The sequence below is a fragment of the Apis cerana genome, linkage group LG1, assembly GCF_029169275.1.
Source record: "Apis cerana isolate GH-2021 linkage group LG1, AcerK_1.0, whole genome shotgun sequence".
Classification (NCBI taxonomy): domain Eukaryota; kingdom Metazoa; phylum Arthropoda; class Insecta; order Hymenoptera; family Apidae; genus Apis; species Apis cerana.
In genome coordinates, this window is record NC_083852.1 from 15,042,655 (window position 1) to 15,060,738 (window position 18,084).

Sequence of the window (18,084 nt, forward strand, 5' to 3'; positions counted from 1 at the left end):
AACAAGATCGCGAAAATTTCCATCAGCTGGAATTTCCTCTAATGCCCTCCTTTGATGAGGATTCGCCGGGGGGAGGAGTGCAATTAATTTTGCGCCATCATCGGGCTGGCCTTTCGACGTAAGCCTCGGATTTTCGAATAACGAAGTAACGAAGTCACTTTTTTGCGCCGATACAACTTCGATCCGAAGGGAATGAAAGGGGGAGGGAAAAAAGGAGAAGGGAGAACCTTATCTCCCACCCCGTACATTTAACGGTACCCTCGTGGACCCGCCGCTACACTCGGCCCGTCATTTCCCGTCTCCGCCGGGCAGCCAGTTTGAAATCCACAACAACCACGTCAAAAACCTGCCAATCAAACTTCCAATTTCCATCAATCACCCGATACCACCACCCATCATAACCTGGAACGACGCGCGGACACCCCGCACCCCTTTCTCTCGAGGGATTTTTCGCGAGAAATTTTTTCCACCGGGAGAAAAGAGAAGGAAAGATCGCAATAATCCGATCGAGGTGTACCGACGAACGAAGGGGAGGGGAGTAGGAGGGTGGATGAAACGCGCGCACGCACACAGAGGATTGCCAATCAATTCGCGCATCGCGCCCGGGAATTAGACAATTAGGAGTCGTCACGTTCCCCGAGCAGTCGCCTCGTCATCCCAGACCCGCGTCGTTCCGCTTCAGCCCCCTCGCCGCCTTCCCCCGTTCCCGTCCCCACACAGCGCCGTTACGAGTCGCTCCAGATCCAGCCAACGCCATCTGCCAGTGGACGGGGAACGCGGCGAGGCGAGGCGCGGCCCGATTTCCCGAGGCGAGGGAGCGGAGGCGCGCGCCGATTGGCCGAGGCGGGCGGCGGGCCACGCCCACCGGGCAGGGGGACGCGGTGCGACTCGAGCGGCCCGCATTGGCCGAGGACAGGACACGGTACCGGTTGCACGGGTCTCGCGGGGGCGGCGCGCCACGGCGGCAAGCACCGCGACGCCGGCCGCCACCGAGCAGAGAGAGAACGCCTCGGCCTGAGCCGAGCTGGTAATCAGTGTCGTTTCCGCGCCAGCACTGGCCACCACGCGGCAGATTACGCAGATTACGCACGCTCTGCACACCCCCCGCGCGTACCCCGCCGCGACGAGATCCCGGATTGTGACAGTGCGACGGGCCTGCGTACCCCGGCCGTTTGTGCCCACCGATTTTCGAGTTAAACGCTCGAAACTCGACTCGAGGAAGGAGGAGGAAACGGGTGTGCAAGAACTGGAGGAAAGGAGGCGTCGGGATTGGAGAGGTACAGTTACGGTTAAGAGGAGTTGGGTCGAATCGTCATGCCGATTGCCTCGTAGAGAAACTGTTCCCCGACTTAAATGGGGGGATCCGCCGGCTCGCTCGATCCACGGCGGATTCCGGGAATAACGGGCCCGGGAGTGGTCGCACGGAATGCCAACCGCGATGATACCGTGATGGTGATCACCTAGTCGGGGCGACGCTGCTACGATGACGCGGTTACCCGTTGCCTCCAAGTTTCGCATCGGTGTGGAGGGATAAGTTTCGGGCGTGACAGTGAGAATCGCGAGATTAAGTGACCGATTGAGTGAGAACAGGTGACTGAACTCGAATACGTCGCTCGTGAATCGAGAGGAGGGAAAGGGGAGAGAAAACAATACGGAATGAGTGGCGGCGAGGGCGTGGTGGCGGGCCAGGGAGCCGGGAACGATCGTCTGTGCGAGGACGTCGACATGGCAACTTCGACGTCCGCCTCCTCGAATTTGAAGCCGCGCAGCGGCAAGATCAGCTTCAGCGTTGACTCTCTGCTGAGCGACATGAAGAAGACCGGGGGCCCGTTCGCGAGACGAGAGAACGAGGATCGGATGGAGAGCGAGAAGAGCCTGGACGTGGAGGCGAGGTATCGCGAGCTGCTGCTGGAGCAGCAGAGGCTGCAGAGCAGAGAGCTGTTGGCCAGGCTGAGCCCGCACGGGCTCGCGTTCGCGAATCACCACCACCACCACCACCACCACCACCACCACCATAATCAGCCGTCGAGCAGGCCGGAGCAGGATCAGCACCCGTCGGCCGGCCGTCAAGAGATCCTCACCGTGAAGGATTTCTCGAGGACGACGGGAGGCCACCACGACAAGTCCTCGTCCCCGATCAGAATAGAGCAGGAGGCGCAGAGGGAACGGGACGACCGGCGATTGTCCTCGGGCTCGCCCGGGAGCAGGAGCCTCGTCGTCGAGTCGTCGATGATCCAGAGGGAGGAGGACGAGAGGATGGAGAGGATCGGGGACCCGCGTTCCGTGTCACCTGCGAGCAGACGGGAGATGATGGACGACAGGAGCGATTCGGAGGCGAATCGCTCGCTGGAAGGGGACAGGGCCGATCACCTCGATCTCGAGGACCAAAGCGAGATAAGGAGCGTGGCCCACTCGGAGGATTTGAACGTGATGGACTCGGACTGCGAGCTGGAGAGGGAGGTGGACAACGGGCAGGAGAAGGAGGAGAAGTCGAGCCCCGTAGTGCCTCAGCCGATCCACCCGGGGGTTCAGAGGCCCTCTCAGGGGCCCCCTTACCTCCCCGCCGCCCCCGGCGCCCCCGGATGGAATCCCGCGGGATTCCCGCATTCCCTCGCGGGGTTCGCGTGGCTGCCCCCACCCCCGCACCCGCACAACCCGCACGGACACCTGTACACGCCTCACGGGGGGCCCACTAGTCCGAACGGTAAGTCTTCTCCGATTTCCAAACCTCTTCCTTCCTTTCCTCCAAACGAGGGGTTCGCGTGAAACGGCTGAAATTCGGCCGAAAGCGTGCAGTGGAGCATCGATTCGCGATGGTGGCGCGCGCAGCCCGTTATTATTCTTCGCTGTGCAATATTAGCCGAGGGTAATGCTATACGCTCACTTATCAACCCGATTTACCCGTAACTAACTCGCTCCCCCTGTGAATCGTTATTTTCGCGTATCGAGGCAATGTTGATGATTAGGGAAAGGGAGTGGGTGGCGCAGGCCACGACACACGCAGCCCCATGGCGCTCGATATTAGCCGGTCACGCGAGTTATTATCGAAATTACGTGCTAAAGCGTTCGCCACGTAATTGAACTCTCTGCAAACTCGCCTTTCCTCGGAAGAGCTCCGATCTTTCTCTCCTCGAGTCGTTCGTTGCGATAGGATTTTGTGGAATGACGTATAAACGACGAGTTTCCAGTAGTCGCGAATCTTAGTTTTCTCTTTCCGAGAATTGTCAATGACGAAAAAAGTTGGTGATAAGGAGAGAGATAACGATAACTTTCTCTCGGGGGGAAAGGAATATCTGCGTATTGCGCTAGTAATAGGAAAGTCTATAAACTGGAAATAATTAAAAGGAGGGACAATGCTAGGAGAGTCTTCCATGTAATTGAGAAAATTCTGAGCTGAGATCGGTAGCTGCTTTCTCGCCACTGATGAAAGAATCTACAGCGTCGCGTCGGTTTCTTTTGTTCCTGCGATGTCGCAAAGAAATCGATTCGTTCGAGTATCTGGGCTATTGGGACGCGATCCTTCGTTTCCCGGCGACACCAATCATTTTCAATTGCCTCGATCGAAATTTTAGCGAAGCGGAAAGAATAGTTGGAAAGTATCTAACGTTGTGCAACGACATTTTCGACGGAATCGATTCGCTGGAGGAAAAAAATTGGATCGGTTACTCGGAGTAAATCACGTTTGACGGGAATTATTTTCGCTTCCTGTCGCGGCAGGGAGCGGAATACGTCAATAATCGGCGAGAAATAATCGATCAATTAAACGAACCCGTTTCGACTCCAATCGAATCGTTTCACTCGCGGAAACGCATTGTCGCAAACCCCACCCCTTCGCCTCGCTTAATTGACGATTTTTCCTTCACGATGACAGCCTCGCGTCAACTCTCTGAAAGACACGCGCTCCTCCAGATCCAATTAACTGCCCTACCCCTCCCGAGAAACTTGTCAACGAAAAAAGACATCGAGCAAGATTGGCAAACCCGACTGAAAAATTTTTACTCTTCGTCGTGACTTAATCTCTCCCCGATTCTGATTGCTAGATCATTCTTCTCTTTTATATTTGTCGTTACTCGAAAATTCACCAGTCGAGCTGGAAGGTTCGAAAGGGGAGGCTTCCAGAAATTACTATCGGCGCGTAGTGAGCCAACTAGCGCCGAGAGGCTAAAAGAGAAAAAGAAAAAAGGAGAAAAGAAGGAGTCTGAAGGAGGAGACGAGGGGCGCACTCGAAGGCCTCAACCGTGATAGAGTCATACATAACTGCGGCCATCCATAATGCATTCAACTCGGTCTAAAAACTGCCCTTGTTAGGCCGGGCCTGGCTTCCTGGCCAACTCCTTCTCTCCGTTTTTGCGGATGATAACGACAAACCACGCTAGATCCTCTCCCTTCTTTTATCGGCACGTCGCAATTTCGCCCTCCCCCCGCCACGTCCTTCGTTTTTGCCGTCCGTGCAGCGCGAGACCAATTACCCGCGTTCTCTCTAGGATCTCTGCTGGCGGCCAGATTCAGAATTTCACCGATCAACCACCCAGTTTCTTCCTCCACCGATCCCTGGTTGATCATAGAACAACCTCCTCCCCGAGTCGAGTCCCGTGACGACGCAAACGCAATCTTCCTCGAAACGAGTTGATGGATAGATCGACGAAGCGAGAGGAATATTATCGCTCGTTAACGAATTACTCGACCAAAGTCTAGGAACAATGGAAACGTTCCTTCCTCCTCGCGAATAGAGAAGACTCGCGTTATTATCGTTCGATCGATCCGGAATCAGTTCGGTTTGGAAAAATTAGTGTCGATGGAAAAGCTCACAGAGGGGGGGAAGAGGTGGTTATCAGAAATGGGCGGGGACCTTGATACCTCGGCCTCGTCCAGCCGATAGATAATCCCGTAGGCCTGTCACTGGGCGGTGGCGTTTCGAAAATTATGAATACGGACGTCATTTATAACGCTCGAACGCCAGCCACCGTCGGCCCGCCACGCATTTATCTGCCGCTGGCCTCCGTGTCCAGGAATGAATTAACGACGCCCGTCCCCGATGATGTTCCACAAAATATTTCCAACGATTCATCATCCACCGCCGAGGGTAATTATCGTGCAACGGGGCGGCGTTTCGTTTCGGGGAGGGGGGACGCCGCGGTTTTTCCGGAAGCCGAGAAAATCGACTCCCCTCCCTGCTTGAAGCGTTAATTGCCGTGAAACGAGGCCGATTATACCCGATCTAGCTTTAACTCGATCCTTTGTAACGGAAAAGATCGAACAAATTAAATCGTATTCAGCGGTTCCAATTGTGAATATATTTTTAATTTTTAATTACGATTAGACACATTATATTTAATCGATGAATAGAAAGAGATATAATTGGACATAAGGGAATGCAAGAAAGCCCAATTCGCGAAACGAAATTAAAATATTATTTTCAAGATTGTTCATTAAAATGCGAAAACCGCGGTTGCAAGCCTAATGAATCACCTTGGTCCGTTTTTGTACAATTCGGGCGGGTTGAGTTAGGTACACCGATGGCAGATAAAGTAACTCGGCCGGACGAGGTTAGATAAATGGTGCACACCTGTTCCAAAGGATTTTTACCGTTCGGCCACTTTCAGATTCATGGAGAATTTGAGGGAAACGGTGTATTCAATGCGGCAATGAATTAGCATTTAGCTTCCCGCAGGATTATCCGGCGTTCGACGGTTGTTCAGGTAAACTGAATAAACCGCATCGAGACATCTGTCCCCTAGAATTTTCGATCGAATTCTCGGCCCGATAATGGAACGACTTGCCCCTTTATTAACACGGCCGTCGTTGAAATTCCAACCGAAATTGTGTAAACCGTGTTTCGCCACGATAATGGACACACGCACACGTGTATATAAACACGCGGAAGTTTATCTTTGTCCCTCGGCCCGAATCGATATCCCATTCATACCGATTTTTATCGCCGATTATCGACCGAGCATCGATCGTTATTAACGCGTTAATTGGCGCTTAGTGCATAGGCAGCGCGAATTCTTCCGCGCGAATATTTCGAAGTGGAGGAACAATGCGATCTTACACCGCGTTTCAACGTCTCGAAACTGCGGTAATTAACGGGAATTAATTGGCCAGGGCAAGAAGAACATATTGATCTTGGGGTGAAATCGCAGTGACGATTATTTTATTCCTCATTCTCGTGTTTCCCCTTCGTTTCTTCCAAATTAATTAATCGAGATGGCGTCGTTCGAACTTTGGATTCTATATACGCGAGACTTGTAAAAATGAGCAGCTTTGATTCGATCGAAACAGGTGAAAGAGGGATAATGATAAAAGTGTGGAGAAGAAAGAAATCAAAAGGCAAATTCTCTTGGAAATCCGGAGAAAACTGGATAAAGAATAACAAATTGAATATTCTAATTTAATTAGCAAGAAATTAACCGGAGGATGCGTTTCTGAAATTTTAATTATAAGTAAGAAAAAGAAACGTTTGAGATAATTTGCATAATTTGAATCGGTCTTGATGCGTGATATGATGACAAGAAATTCGAGGAAATCGTTCCTTCTTACTCCATTTTTTGCAAATAAGTAACGGGATACCGGATTTCGCGTTAATTCGCTCGAGAATATATTAGAAAAAGAAATTAACGTAATGATATTTAAATTAGAATTTGCTCTTAAATAGAGAGATAAAAGTAAAAAGTTTTATTATTATTATGATATACTTATTCGTAAAAAAGATGAAACGATAAGGTTATATATATAAAAAAAAAAAAAAGAACACGTCTTTTCAATTATATCAATCTCGTTAGAAATTCGCAAATTGGAAATTATTCGTAGAATACGCGGAAATTAAAAATTAAATACGACTTAAATACTAGAAATGACACGCAAAAATATGTTAAAAATTCAAATGGTCGAATTTTATTTCCAAAACTAATTTGATTTAAATATAATAATGACTTTTTCGAATACTTGGCAATTATCTTTCAATTTCTTTCCGCGTTTGTAAAATCTTGAATAATTAATTATTCACCATTATTCCCTTTCTTTTTCCTTTCCTTTTTGCACGAATTACATTACAAAAATTTAAAGAAGAAAGAACAAGAATCTCCTTTCGTTTAAACTCCATTTTCCGCGTTATCTGCCATTTCGATCCCTTTATCAAAAATGGATAAACAAATATTCAAATTTTATCTTATCTCGTCCCCTCCCCCCCTAATTTTCGACCAATTCATTCGTTAATAAATTGGTTTATTTCTAACGACAAGTTCGTCTCGTCTTAAAAAAAAAAAAAAAAAAAAAGAAGAAGAAGAAAAAAGTGATCTTCGCGTAAAATGTACATACACGTACGCGTACACGTATCGATCATAAATCATACGAACATTTAATTAGTAGAAATTAATTGGCGTTCATAAGAAACATATTGAGGCAAAGGCTTGGTCATTAGTAAGATACGCAACTGGCCGCGATACGCGAATTGTCAGCGCGATATCGGCAAAAGAGAGAGAGAGAGAGAGCAAAAGACGAAACCCGTTTCGCTCTACGTTTCATCAGCGACTATTTTATTCTCGGCAAAGAATTTATTGCCGCCTCGATGGAGCAACTTCATCAGAGAATTCATTGCCCCCTCCTTCATTACTCCTCTCTCTAGATAATACGAGATACATCATTCGTGAACGTTCGGATCATTCGCTACAGATCAATAATTAATAACGACGATAATCTTTCGATATCTTTTATTATCGCGATAACGATTGAAAATTGGAATGTAAACATTCTGTACGTCGAATAATGCGAACTCGTGGATAAGAGGGAATTTACATTAAATTAATTAGTGCCTCTTCTATCGCTCTTAATGTCATTTGCACGTTGTAGATAATTCTTCGAAAGTTTTTAAATGTTCAAATATAATTGGTATATTCGCATTCCAATTTGAAATACTTCAAATCCAGTATAGAATTCTGTTGATACATGTGAATGTATATACTTTCTTAAAAGTTTGCTTTCTTCCGTCCGAATTCAATTCAAAGAAGAGCTTTGCGTACGAAAATTTATAAATTAGACTCAGATTCGAATTCGTTTGAATATTTAAATTGAATTTTCTCAGGCAGACAAGAGGCATCAAATCGAAAAATATCCGACAGGTGGTTCGTCCACGCAGAAAGCCAAGATATATTCCCTCCAAGATCCTAGCGAGCGTTTAATTAGCAGAAATTAATTAGCCTCCGAGAGGAACATATTGATCGGTTATGTGAGCGGACTGGCGAACCGGGCAGGGAATGGAAGACGTAATACCGATGTCGCGACAGATCAGCCGTGGACAATGCCCGCCGTTCCAGCTTTTTGTCGTTTCCCCGATCGTTAATTAGCGCGTGGAATTCGCTGTTGCCCCACCGGTTGCCGCGAAATCGTCATCCTTTCGACCTGCTCCTCCGATTTTTTGCCACTCGCCCCGAACTCGGTGAAATCGCGAGTGCCCTACCGATTAACCCCTCTGGAGCCTCGACGAAATTGAAAAATTATTAGGAAGTTCGATGCTGTATCGAAAGTGAGCGATAAAATCTTTGGAAAATTTAATTTTAAACCTTCTCCAAAAGTACGAAAGCAAAGTAGAATAAATTTATAATAACAATAATCTGTCGAACGCAAGAAGAGTTTTTAAAATTCCACGATATCGGCAGCGAAGAATGGCGAAACCGATCCTAGAATCGGCTAATGACACGCGTACGAGTTAATCATCGAGCACGGGGATACCACGGGATATAATCACGTTGTGGATTGGCAACGAAACGGGAGCGTAACGCGAAAACAATTTATTTTTTACGATTCAATTTCACCGGTCGTTGGCAACCGATAGGTAAGACCGTTCCCTTCGCGGTCGAACGTGCCCCGTGTTCGCTTCTATAAATTGGGGATTAACGGCGAACGGCCGACGCTGATTGCGGAGAAACGCGTGTGCTCACGCACGATCGACGACCGTCTAATTTATGTGAGCACGGGGAGCGCGGTCGTTAACGCGAAACGAGCAAGGATTTTCGCGCTCCCATCACGATCCTTTTCCTCCTCTCCCCCCATTATTTTCCGCGAGTCGAGGTTTCTTGCCTGTTCCTTCGATGAAAGTCGGGATCCGAGTTTGTTGTCGAGAGCTCGCACAAGTTTTCCGTAGAAAGAAAAATCTGCGTATGAAGGTGTATATATATATATATACACGAGTGCCCCGTCGCTTGCGGAGGGAGGGAAGCGTGTTCGTGTAAACAGGTTGTTCGCGTACGGTGTTTATACGAACTTTATGCGCGTGAAAGAAGTTTTAAGCAGTTTATTTTTAACCGCTAATTCATTTGCGCATGCGTATATCTTTGTAATATCGTCGTTGCAGCAGCGACGTAGTTCGAAATTTATTTTCATCGAATTGATACGATTCGAGTTGTCGCTATATTATTTTATATTCTAGGAGTTCTAGCAACCGAGAACTTTTGGGAAACTTTTTAAATTCTATACTTGGATAATGTATATATATGTAATCTTTGATAGGCGAGGAATTATTTCATTAAACATTTCGAGATCAAGATGTCGCTATATTATTTTATATTGGAGTTCTAGCAACCGAGAACTTTTGGGAAACTTTTTAAATTCTACACTTGGATAATGTATATATATGTAATCTCTGATAGGCGAGGAATTATTTCATTAAACATTTAGGCATAATTAATTCATTAAAATTATCGACATTTTTTTATCGAAATTAGATTAAACGACGCTCGATAATTGTCTAACCGAGCTTATCTAAATTTGATTCCTTCCAATTATATAGAGGGAAAAAGGTTAAAGTTAACGCAATTAAAAAATAAGCTAGATTAGAGGCGCGATTGAATCCGCTCGTTTGAACTTGAACTCCTCTTGTTACATTAATCTATCCGATTACGAGTTCTGCTAGATCGAATTTGCAAAATTATTTTTAAATTTTAGATATATATATAAAATTCTTTCTAATTAAACGAGAAATCATCATGTAGTTTTGGATAAATTAAATATAAACGGAATTTGATTTTCCATATACGCATTCAATCATTTAAATATATAAACCAGCTTTTAGTACATGTTTGTTACAAAAATTATAATTTATTATTCAATAATTGCATTTGCCCGTTTAGAATGTACATGAAAGCCACAAGTTACGACAAATAAGAATCACTCGTCATTGTTACACCGTCGCACGCTTTATATCCCCCTCGCGAAATGGATAAAATCGGTTCTGAAATCGGAATTGAAATCGACGAAAAGAGTTTATAAATAGGATAAAAAGTTGGGAAGGGACAATGGTTTTCATTGGGAGCGTTCAGAGCGAGCATTAATTAACGGGCGGCGGGTAACGTTATCGCTGCCTCCCAGATAATTATTATGCAACGCATACACGGGAATAACGTGCCGATAATTTCGCACCATTCGAACAAATCTGCGCAAACATGATTAATATTACGAACTTTGTAATGATATCGGATATTCGAGGATCCCGCTCGTTTCTATCGCGATTCGATGACATAATTAATGATAAGCGGACATATATATTAATACACACCTTCGACGATCTTCCTTTCGCCGGTTAATATATTTTTAATCGAGGAGCACGGTTAAGTAAGAGGTTGTGCGATTATGTAAATAAGCATATATCATTTTGCGATATGGAACCACGAACCGGGGATAAGGATTTTCGAATTATGCAAATGAAAAGAGAATAAACGAAAGGTGGGAAGAAAAGAGAATTGATATTGTGATAAATAACCCACTTTGAGTTATGGAGACAGCTTATTACAGCTCGAGTTTCTCTGGATTTATAATAAAATGCATCTCTTATTCCGTTGAAATAATACAACAAGTTTACAAGTTTCGATTTACAGAGGTTTTTATGGGGAATCGAGAGGAAACGAGTGAAATTGTAATCTTATTTCCCAGATTCTTATAGATGTTTGATCTTGCACGTAATTACAATTTCTCTCCCGATCCCGTTCCTTCTTCTTTCGCCTCGCTCTTAATTATCGTCTTGCTCCACTGGAACCACGTTAAACGATTTATCAGGCACGATAATTGGACAATAATTATACGAGCTATCGTATCACAAGAAAATATTATACGTTTCCTCTGTAGATATCTTAATTCACCTTCCTATAACGTAATTATACCGCATTAATTATTGAACGCATATATACATATATATTGTTTAATCGCGTTTTCGATAATAAAAATACAATCTCTCGGGATTGCGAACAATCGTCACATTGTTGCGATTTAAGAGCTCTCTTAAACAGTTGGTAGTAAATTCGAAACAAGTCGAAACAAGTATTGGAAAATTGAGGTATTTCGATAATATTATTTTTAAGTACTGTTTACGTGTTCACAGATTTAAATAAATTTCTAAGTTTGATCGAAGTAGAGAAAATATTTAAACTACTATTTATTTGAAATAGTTCTCCTTTTCACATTTCTTCATCTAATTTTACCAGAATTTTACCTCTGAAAACACTTTATCCCGCTGGATCCCCTCGAATAAAATTTCCAACTCGACACACGGCCAGGAGCCTCCCTCCAATCGCGTTTCGTCACTGATCGGCGGTTTTTCGGATCGGTTCCAGGCGATCTGAGGCTGCCGGGGCCGGGGCCAGGCCCGGTCAGGTGCACCCTGAGGAAGCACAAGCCGAATCGCAAGCCGAGGACGCCGTTCACCACGCAGCAGCTGCTCTCCCTGGAGAAAAAGTTTCGCGAAAAGCAGTACCTAACCATCGCCGAACGAGCGGAATTCTCGTCGTCCCTTCACCTTACGGAAACGCAGGTGAGACGCCGCGAAAATTAAGCTTCCAATCGAGAACATTTTCTAACGAAACGTGTTCGGGAATATACTTTTCCCTTGATCGATAAATGAAAATGCTTTCAAAGAAATTGGATAAGTGTGTCGATCAAACGAGTCAAACGAGATCACGGAAATGATGTCATCGGAAACATTAATATTCAACGCTTCGCACTACTTTAAACGATCGTTGAAACTTGAAATTCGTTTAATATCGGAATAATGAAAATCAAAGTTATATCATGGTATAATAAATTTTAAATAGTAATGTTTTTAAACTTTTAAAATAATTTTTTTTTAATAGAGGGTAAAGGGCGATGTAATGAGAGAAAATCAAAAAATTCAGAAAATTCTATATCTATATTTCGTTTGTTTTCTTATAAAATAAGAATCATTTAAGAAAAATTATTTATGTGAATTTTATTCTTACGAAGGTTGAAATCAACGTTTCAATTTTCTTCTTCGTTTCTTTAAACATGTAAATTGTCCAGATTTTAATACCTTTTGAAAAGAAAAACCTATATATGTAGAAATATTGAAAGATGGATTACGTCAAGAATTTTTGAAAGAAAATTGTACATACGAGCTTTCATTGAAATCAGAATTTTGAATTGATCAAATGATGTGATATTCGAATAACCGTCACAATATTGCGATCAACTTACAAAAATTTCAAATTTCCTTTTATTGAATGCAAGATCTATGTTTTTAACAATAACGGAAAGAAGTAATCGGATATTTTGAAATTTCTCTGTCGTTCCGATATATTTCAAAATGTATCATAGGAATGTAAAATATCGCTTGATTTCTCGGGATTCGTCGTAGTTTAAAATACCCTTAAAAAAAACTGAAGCTTGTTGAACGAACACAAAAGAATGGAAACTATTCTCGGAAGCGCGTAAATAGAGAAAGTGGCAAAAAAGGGTGGCTCGCACGCAACAAGAGGATCATTTCGTTCGAAAGCCCCGTGAACTTGCGGCTCGCTCTCCTCCTTTACGTACATTTGTCCCTCCCCTTTTATTCCCCTGCAATTTATTCTTCCCCTCTTTCTTCCGCGCTTCTCTCTCATCTTTGTTTTCGTAATTGCTCGGCCGATCAAAACGAGCAAATTCTCTCTCTCTTTCTTTGCATCAGATACACCACATCGAGGCGTAATTGCACACCCTTTTGTGGAGGCAATTTTTTTTTCGGCCGGCAATTAACATGATTGACGTTAATTAAATTGAACGTTACTGAAATGATGTACGTAATTTTTACGTATCGGTGAAAATAATCGGCTAAAGAAGAAGGAAATCCTGCTCAACGATAGAGTTTCGTGCCTGAGACTGTTTTTCTCAGATTCGGTTCGATGTCGATCAATCGATCCATCGATAGTCGCTCGATTTGATCAGCAAATTTCGATTGAGACGTTAACGCGTGAATTCGAGAGAGAAAGACGATGATATATTTGAATAACACTTTGATAACGTTGTTGAATGACTGTCCAATTGATATTAATTGTAGATAATTGAGATATTTGAATACGTAATTTATGAATGGAGATTCGTAATTCTGACGTTCGTCTTGCTCAGAATTATCGACAGAATTTGTTCCTTCTTTTCTCTTTCCAAAAATTCCAAATTTTCTTTTATCGAACGCAAGATCTACGTTACGTTTTTAACAATAATGAAAAGCTCAAGAGGAAGCTCAATTTTCAATATCTAAAGAATAAAAAATAAATAGAACGTGGTTAATAGCATTTCAATTTTTATCGAATTCACAAATTCATAAATACGTCTGTTTCAAAAACATCATCCATTAGAAGAAATATTAAAGTAATATCTAAATTAAGAAAATAAATATAATCTATGTATTTAAAATTCCAAATTCGCATAATAAATACAATCTCAACGTACTTGTGACGATTATTCGCCGATTATCATCCGAAGATAATTATCGAAACGTTTCATCGATATATCCACGATGTCAGCCGCGATTAGCTGCCCGCCTGCAACATTCTGCTTCTACTTCTAATTCCTACCAGACACAAACTGTTTCCTCCACCGATAATAACTTAACGACTCGACTTAACAACTCGCACGGAGCGTAAATTAATTAAAGCTGCCCGCGTAATGCGCGATATACACCCCGTATCTCCCCTGTTATTTATCTATCCGTGTTTAATTGCGAAACGAAATTTGTCAAGGGAGGAGTAGGAGGAGTAAACCGTAAATTTAGATAGTTTGGCTCGCGAACTAAATAAGAATCGTGATATTTTAAACGGCGATAAAAATTAAGCAACGTTAATGCCTCGCGTTTGCTCGAACACGTGTCGTGGCGCAGAGAGACGACGCTATTGTCGGGGCTCGAGCCGGCGTAGCGTGTTCGAATACACTTTGCGCATTCGTTACAATGCATCAGACGAAATGAAGCCTCTATCTCTCTCTCTGTTCATTTGCTTAGATAAGCTACGATCCCTCCCCCGTGTCCTCTCCGTCCTTCCGAAACAGACCACGGATCGCCACCCCTCCCCGGCGCCGCACTCCTCTCATTATTCACCAAGCGACGAAGAGGTATGTTCGCGATTTGGGTTGCGATATTCGCGCGGTTAGAATGCAATAGCGCCGTTCGTGGAAATTATTTTCGAGACGGTTCGCTGGATCGATGGGATATTCACCATTTCCATCCAATGAAGGGATATTTGAGAAAGAATATTCGATTTATATTTGTTTTGAATTGGGAAATTAGGAATCAGCGTAATTTGGATACACGGTATTAATATCCATGGAATTAAATTCTCTACGCGATCGTTTAAACTTATTTATTCGTATTTTCTTCCGACGATGAGTCGAGAGATTTGTCGCTAAGCAATTCGATTATGTTGAAAACACAAGAAAGTTGAAAGGAACGAGATACGACGTTTTCAGAATTCAAAGAAAATGTAACAACAATTCGAAAGAGAGTTTACGCCATTTTTCCCTGGAAATATTATATTTGGACAGAGGCTACGAGCGTGAAAAACAGGAAGTCGTTGGAAGTCGGGGAGAAAAAGCACGCGAGACATATTGCAGTGTGTCTCTCCTCTCCCGTGGAGCTGCAACTAACGATTTGATTGCGCATTGTCACGCGACGCGAGATTTCTACTTTCTAAGCGAGGCTATCTTCCCCCGAGGCTTCGGATTTTGCCGCCAACACCGTTCCCCGACATCGTGGCTGATTTATTAACAAGTTATCGCGATTTATATCTTATTCTTTCTTCTCGCATCTGCGTTCCTTATATTTACCCTTGTATTCCCTCAACATTATATCCATTTCAGGGATCAGATTACGGCCTCCTTGAACTCGTTACGCGTGCTCCAGCCTGCTTAATGCTAATTCTCCGGCCTGCCACGCGGGCATTGTACTCGATAAAAATAATGATAATGAGAATAATAACGATGATAATAGGAAGATTGTCGTCGTTATGCGCGCAGCTACTGGAATATCACCGTTCGAGAGTATGATGGACTGCGTGTGTATATATATATATATATTTATGAAACGAGGTTCAAACGAACGTTTGAAATGATTTTCTTTTAATTAAAAACGCCCCTCCTCGTGTATCTCATCGCAGCCTCACCTTTCGATCCGCGTTTATTATTATATTCGGCATTATGTACAATCAATCCTTCGTTTAAAATTTGTATTTGCATATCGTATATGTACGAATGGATGAATTTAATTCCTCGCAAACAAAATTTCAAAGGAAATTTGCTTATCCAATTAGCGACACAGCACAGAGTGTTTCGTTGACTCGCGCGAATGGGAAATTTCGAGATTTTATATAAACAGTCAGATTCGAGGAACGAAATGAAATTCGATAGCGTTCAATAATTTTAACGGAATTGAAGACATAAATTGAATGAAAATCATGATCCATCGTGGAACGAGTAATTCAAGAGTAACTTATGATTCGTTCGAAGAAAGAGCGTGCGTATTGATATACAAACACGCGGAAATAGAATATCCTAGGCAAGATCTCATCTTCGAGGTTGAATCGCATCTGTCCAAACAAAAAAAATCGACTGTGCAAACACAATTAACCAGCCGAAAGAAAAAGTTTCGAGCCGCATATTTTTCCACGTAGCAAGTTTCCAACTACATCGGCGAATTCCTACACAGGCCGTACACTCCGCGTACGGACGGCTGCTTTCACCAATTTGAGCCGGCTAATTACGCGCTAAATAGCCGTTCATGCAGCACCGTGGTGCACCTATTTTCTCTATCCGCCGTTCGCCGCGTCCCTTGTTAGACCGCTTACGTTATAACCGCTCGATCGATAGCGTAATTATTTAATTACGTATCCTTCCGCCCCGTTCGTCCATCCTGTCGCGCTTTTTCTCTCTTTCTTTTTCACTCGCCGTTTTTCCCTGAACTGGCGACGAGGCTCGATGAAAAAGGACCTTTAGATGTTTAGACCTTCGTTGAGGAGGATACGGTGATCCGAACAATTAATCGAGTCATTGGATTCAAACACTTTTCCCTACGCTCTGTTCCAGGTGAAAATATGGTTCCAGAACAGGCGAGCCAAGGCGAAGCGTCTCCAAGAGGCGGAAATCGAGAAGCTGAGGTTGTCCGCGAGGCCGTTGTTGCACCCGAGTTTCGGCTCTGGGCTAATGTTCTCCGGAGTGGGGCCACCTGGGACACCAGGAGTGCCTCCCTTCATCGCGGCGGCCATGGCTAGGCACACCCATGTCGCCGCCGCGGCGGCCATGTTCATGGGGCCCCCTGGACACAGGCCTTAATAAGGGAGAGGCGAGCCGCGCGGGCCCGAGTGTCGCTCGTATCCTGGCCAGTCTTCTGGCCTCTTCCTGGGCTGGCATACGACGACTTGAAAACTTGTCCCAACGAAAAGTGACCGCGCAGCTTGGACATTTTCTCGAATCTGCGGGTGTGAGGAATTAAAGGAAACTTTGAAAAGGGGCGTCGAGAAATATTTAACTCGATGGTGATTCGAAGGTGAAGACGAAGCTCGAGACGACAAGATTCGTGGTTGGAGAGTCGGGTAAATCGACGGCGACTTTAACTGCCTTCTTCTTTCACCGCGAAGAGATTTGGAAATTTGTGAAACGTGCTCGAAACTTCCCTCCCCCCATCCTTTTATTTTTCTACGTTCGCGAATTTTATCGACCGGATAAGATGGAATTTCAACGATGATCGCTCGAGGCATTTATAGAAAGCATTTCAAGCCGTTGATCTCATCATGAAAACTCGTTATTATCTCCAGGTTACGATTTGTATTGTGTACATATTGTAAATAGATTCTCTATCCGCGTATAAGTGTGTACGTATGTATATATAAATATTAATATATCGACACGCGTGTACAGGATCGGCGAAATCGAGGAATTTTCGTCAAAATGGACTTCGACTGTTGTTAACCCCCTCGTTTCGGCTCGTTTCTACTTAACGTATATTAAATTTACCGGGGTGGGATAATCGAGAGAGCGCGAAGAGGAAATACGATCTACTTTTACCCACCAGAGAACAGATGGTATTCCCCAAAATCGATCGAATCGAGCGTGGTTCGTTCGTTTGATAGATAAAACAGAGGAAAGAGAAAGGAATTTTTTCAATTCGTCCGTGATACAAATTCTTTTCGGCCAGATTGCGAGATTTTCCTTTTTCAAATTCAAAGAGCGTGTACATACGTGTCCAAGGGACGAGGAAAAATGTAAATTCCGATGTAGGATCGAGATTCACACTGCGACGAGGTCCCGGATGTACCTTAAGCGCCCTGTATAAATGTAACATGATAATTTATCCATGGAAGTATACCATAGCGAAATAAAAATGATTTCAGTATTTACACCGCCGACTCGTACCTTACTTACTCTTCCTACATCCTGCCCCTCGCGAATTTATTTATTTACTTATCGAGAGATTTCGCGTGATACGCAAACCCAACAGGTAATGTGAAAATCGTTACATTTATCTATGCAAATATTCTTAAATAATCGTACAGGAGGTAAGTGAAGAATTTCTTTTTTTTTTTTTTGAATCGAACCGATTAAACGAGAATAAAGGAGAATAAAAGATGATAGTGGCAATCGTCGAGGCGATCCATTGCTCAAGTATTGCGTCTTATGGAACATAACGTGGGAAGAAAGTAAATAAATGAATATAGACGGATAAAAGGAAGAGGAGAAAAGGAAGATGAAAAAGTTTGGACGAAACGTATCGCAAAGTCATCGGCGGGGAGAGCGGCCTCTCGTATATGGCAAGTAGTCGAGGCAGCGGTATAGGGCGGCCGA

At 43.9% G+C, this 18,084-nt stretch overlaps 1 protein-coding gene across 2 annotated transcripts; it reads left to right on the plus strand.

The window, feature by feature from the left end:
• The first annotated feature begins 912 nt into the window (after positions 1-912).
• On the plus strand, positions 913-17,639 carry LOC108003475 (muscle segmentation homeobox). 2 transcript variants are annotated; one of them, XM_062077576.1, is made up of 3 exons: positions 916-2,704; positions 11,601-11,797; positions 16,330-17,639. In XM_062077576.1, exons 1-3 carry the CDS (start codon positions 1,657-1,659, stop codon positions 16,573-16,575), a joined length of 1,491 nt encoding a protein of 496 aa, XP_061933560.1. In that variant the 5' UTR covers positions 916-1,656; the 3' UTR covers positions 16,576-17,639. The 2 variants fall into 2 exon arrangements, with proteins under 2 accessions (XP_061933606.1, XP_061933560.1); XM_062077622.1 differs by lacking the exon at positions 11,601-11,797 and having other exon boundaries at positions 913-2,704.
• Positions 17,640-18,084: the final 445 nt, after the last annotated feature.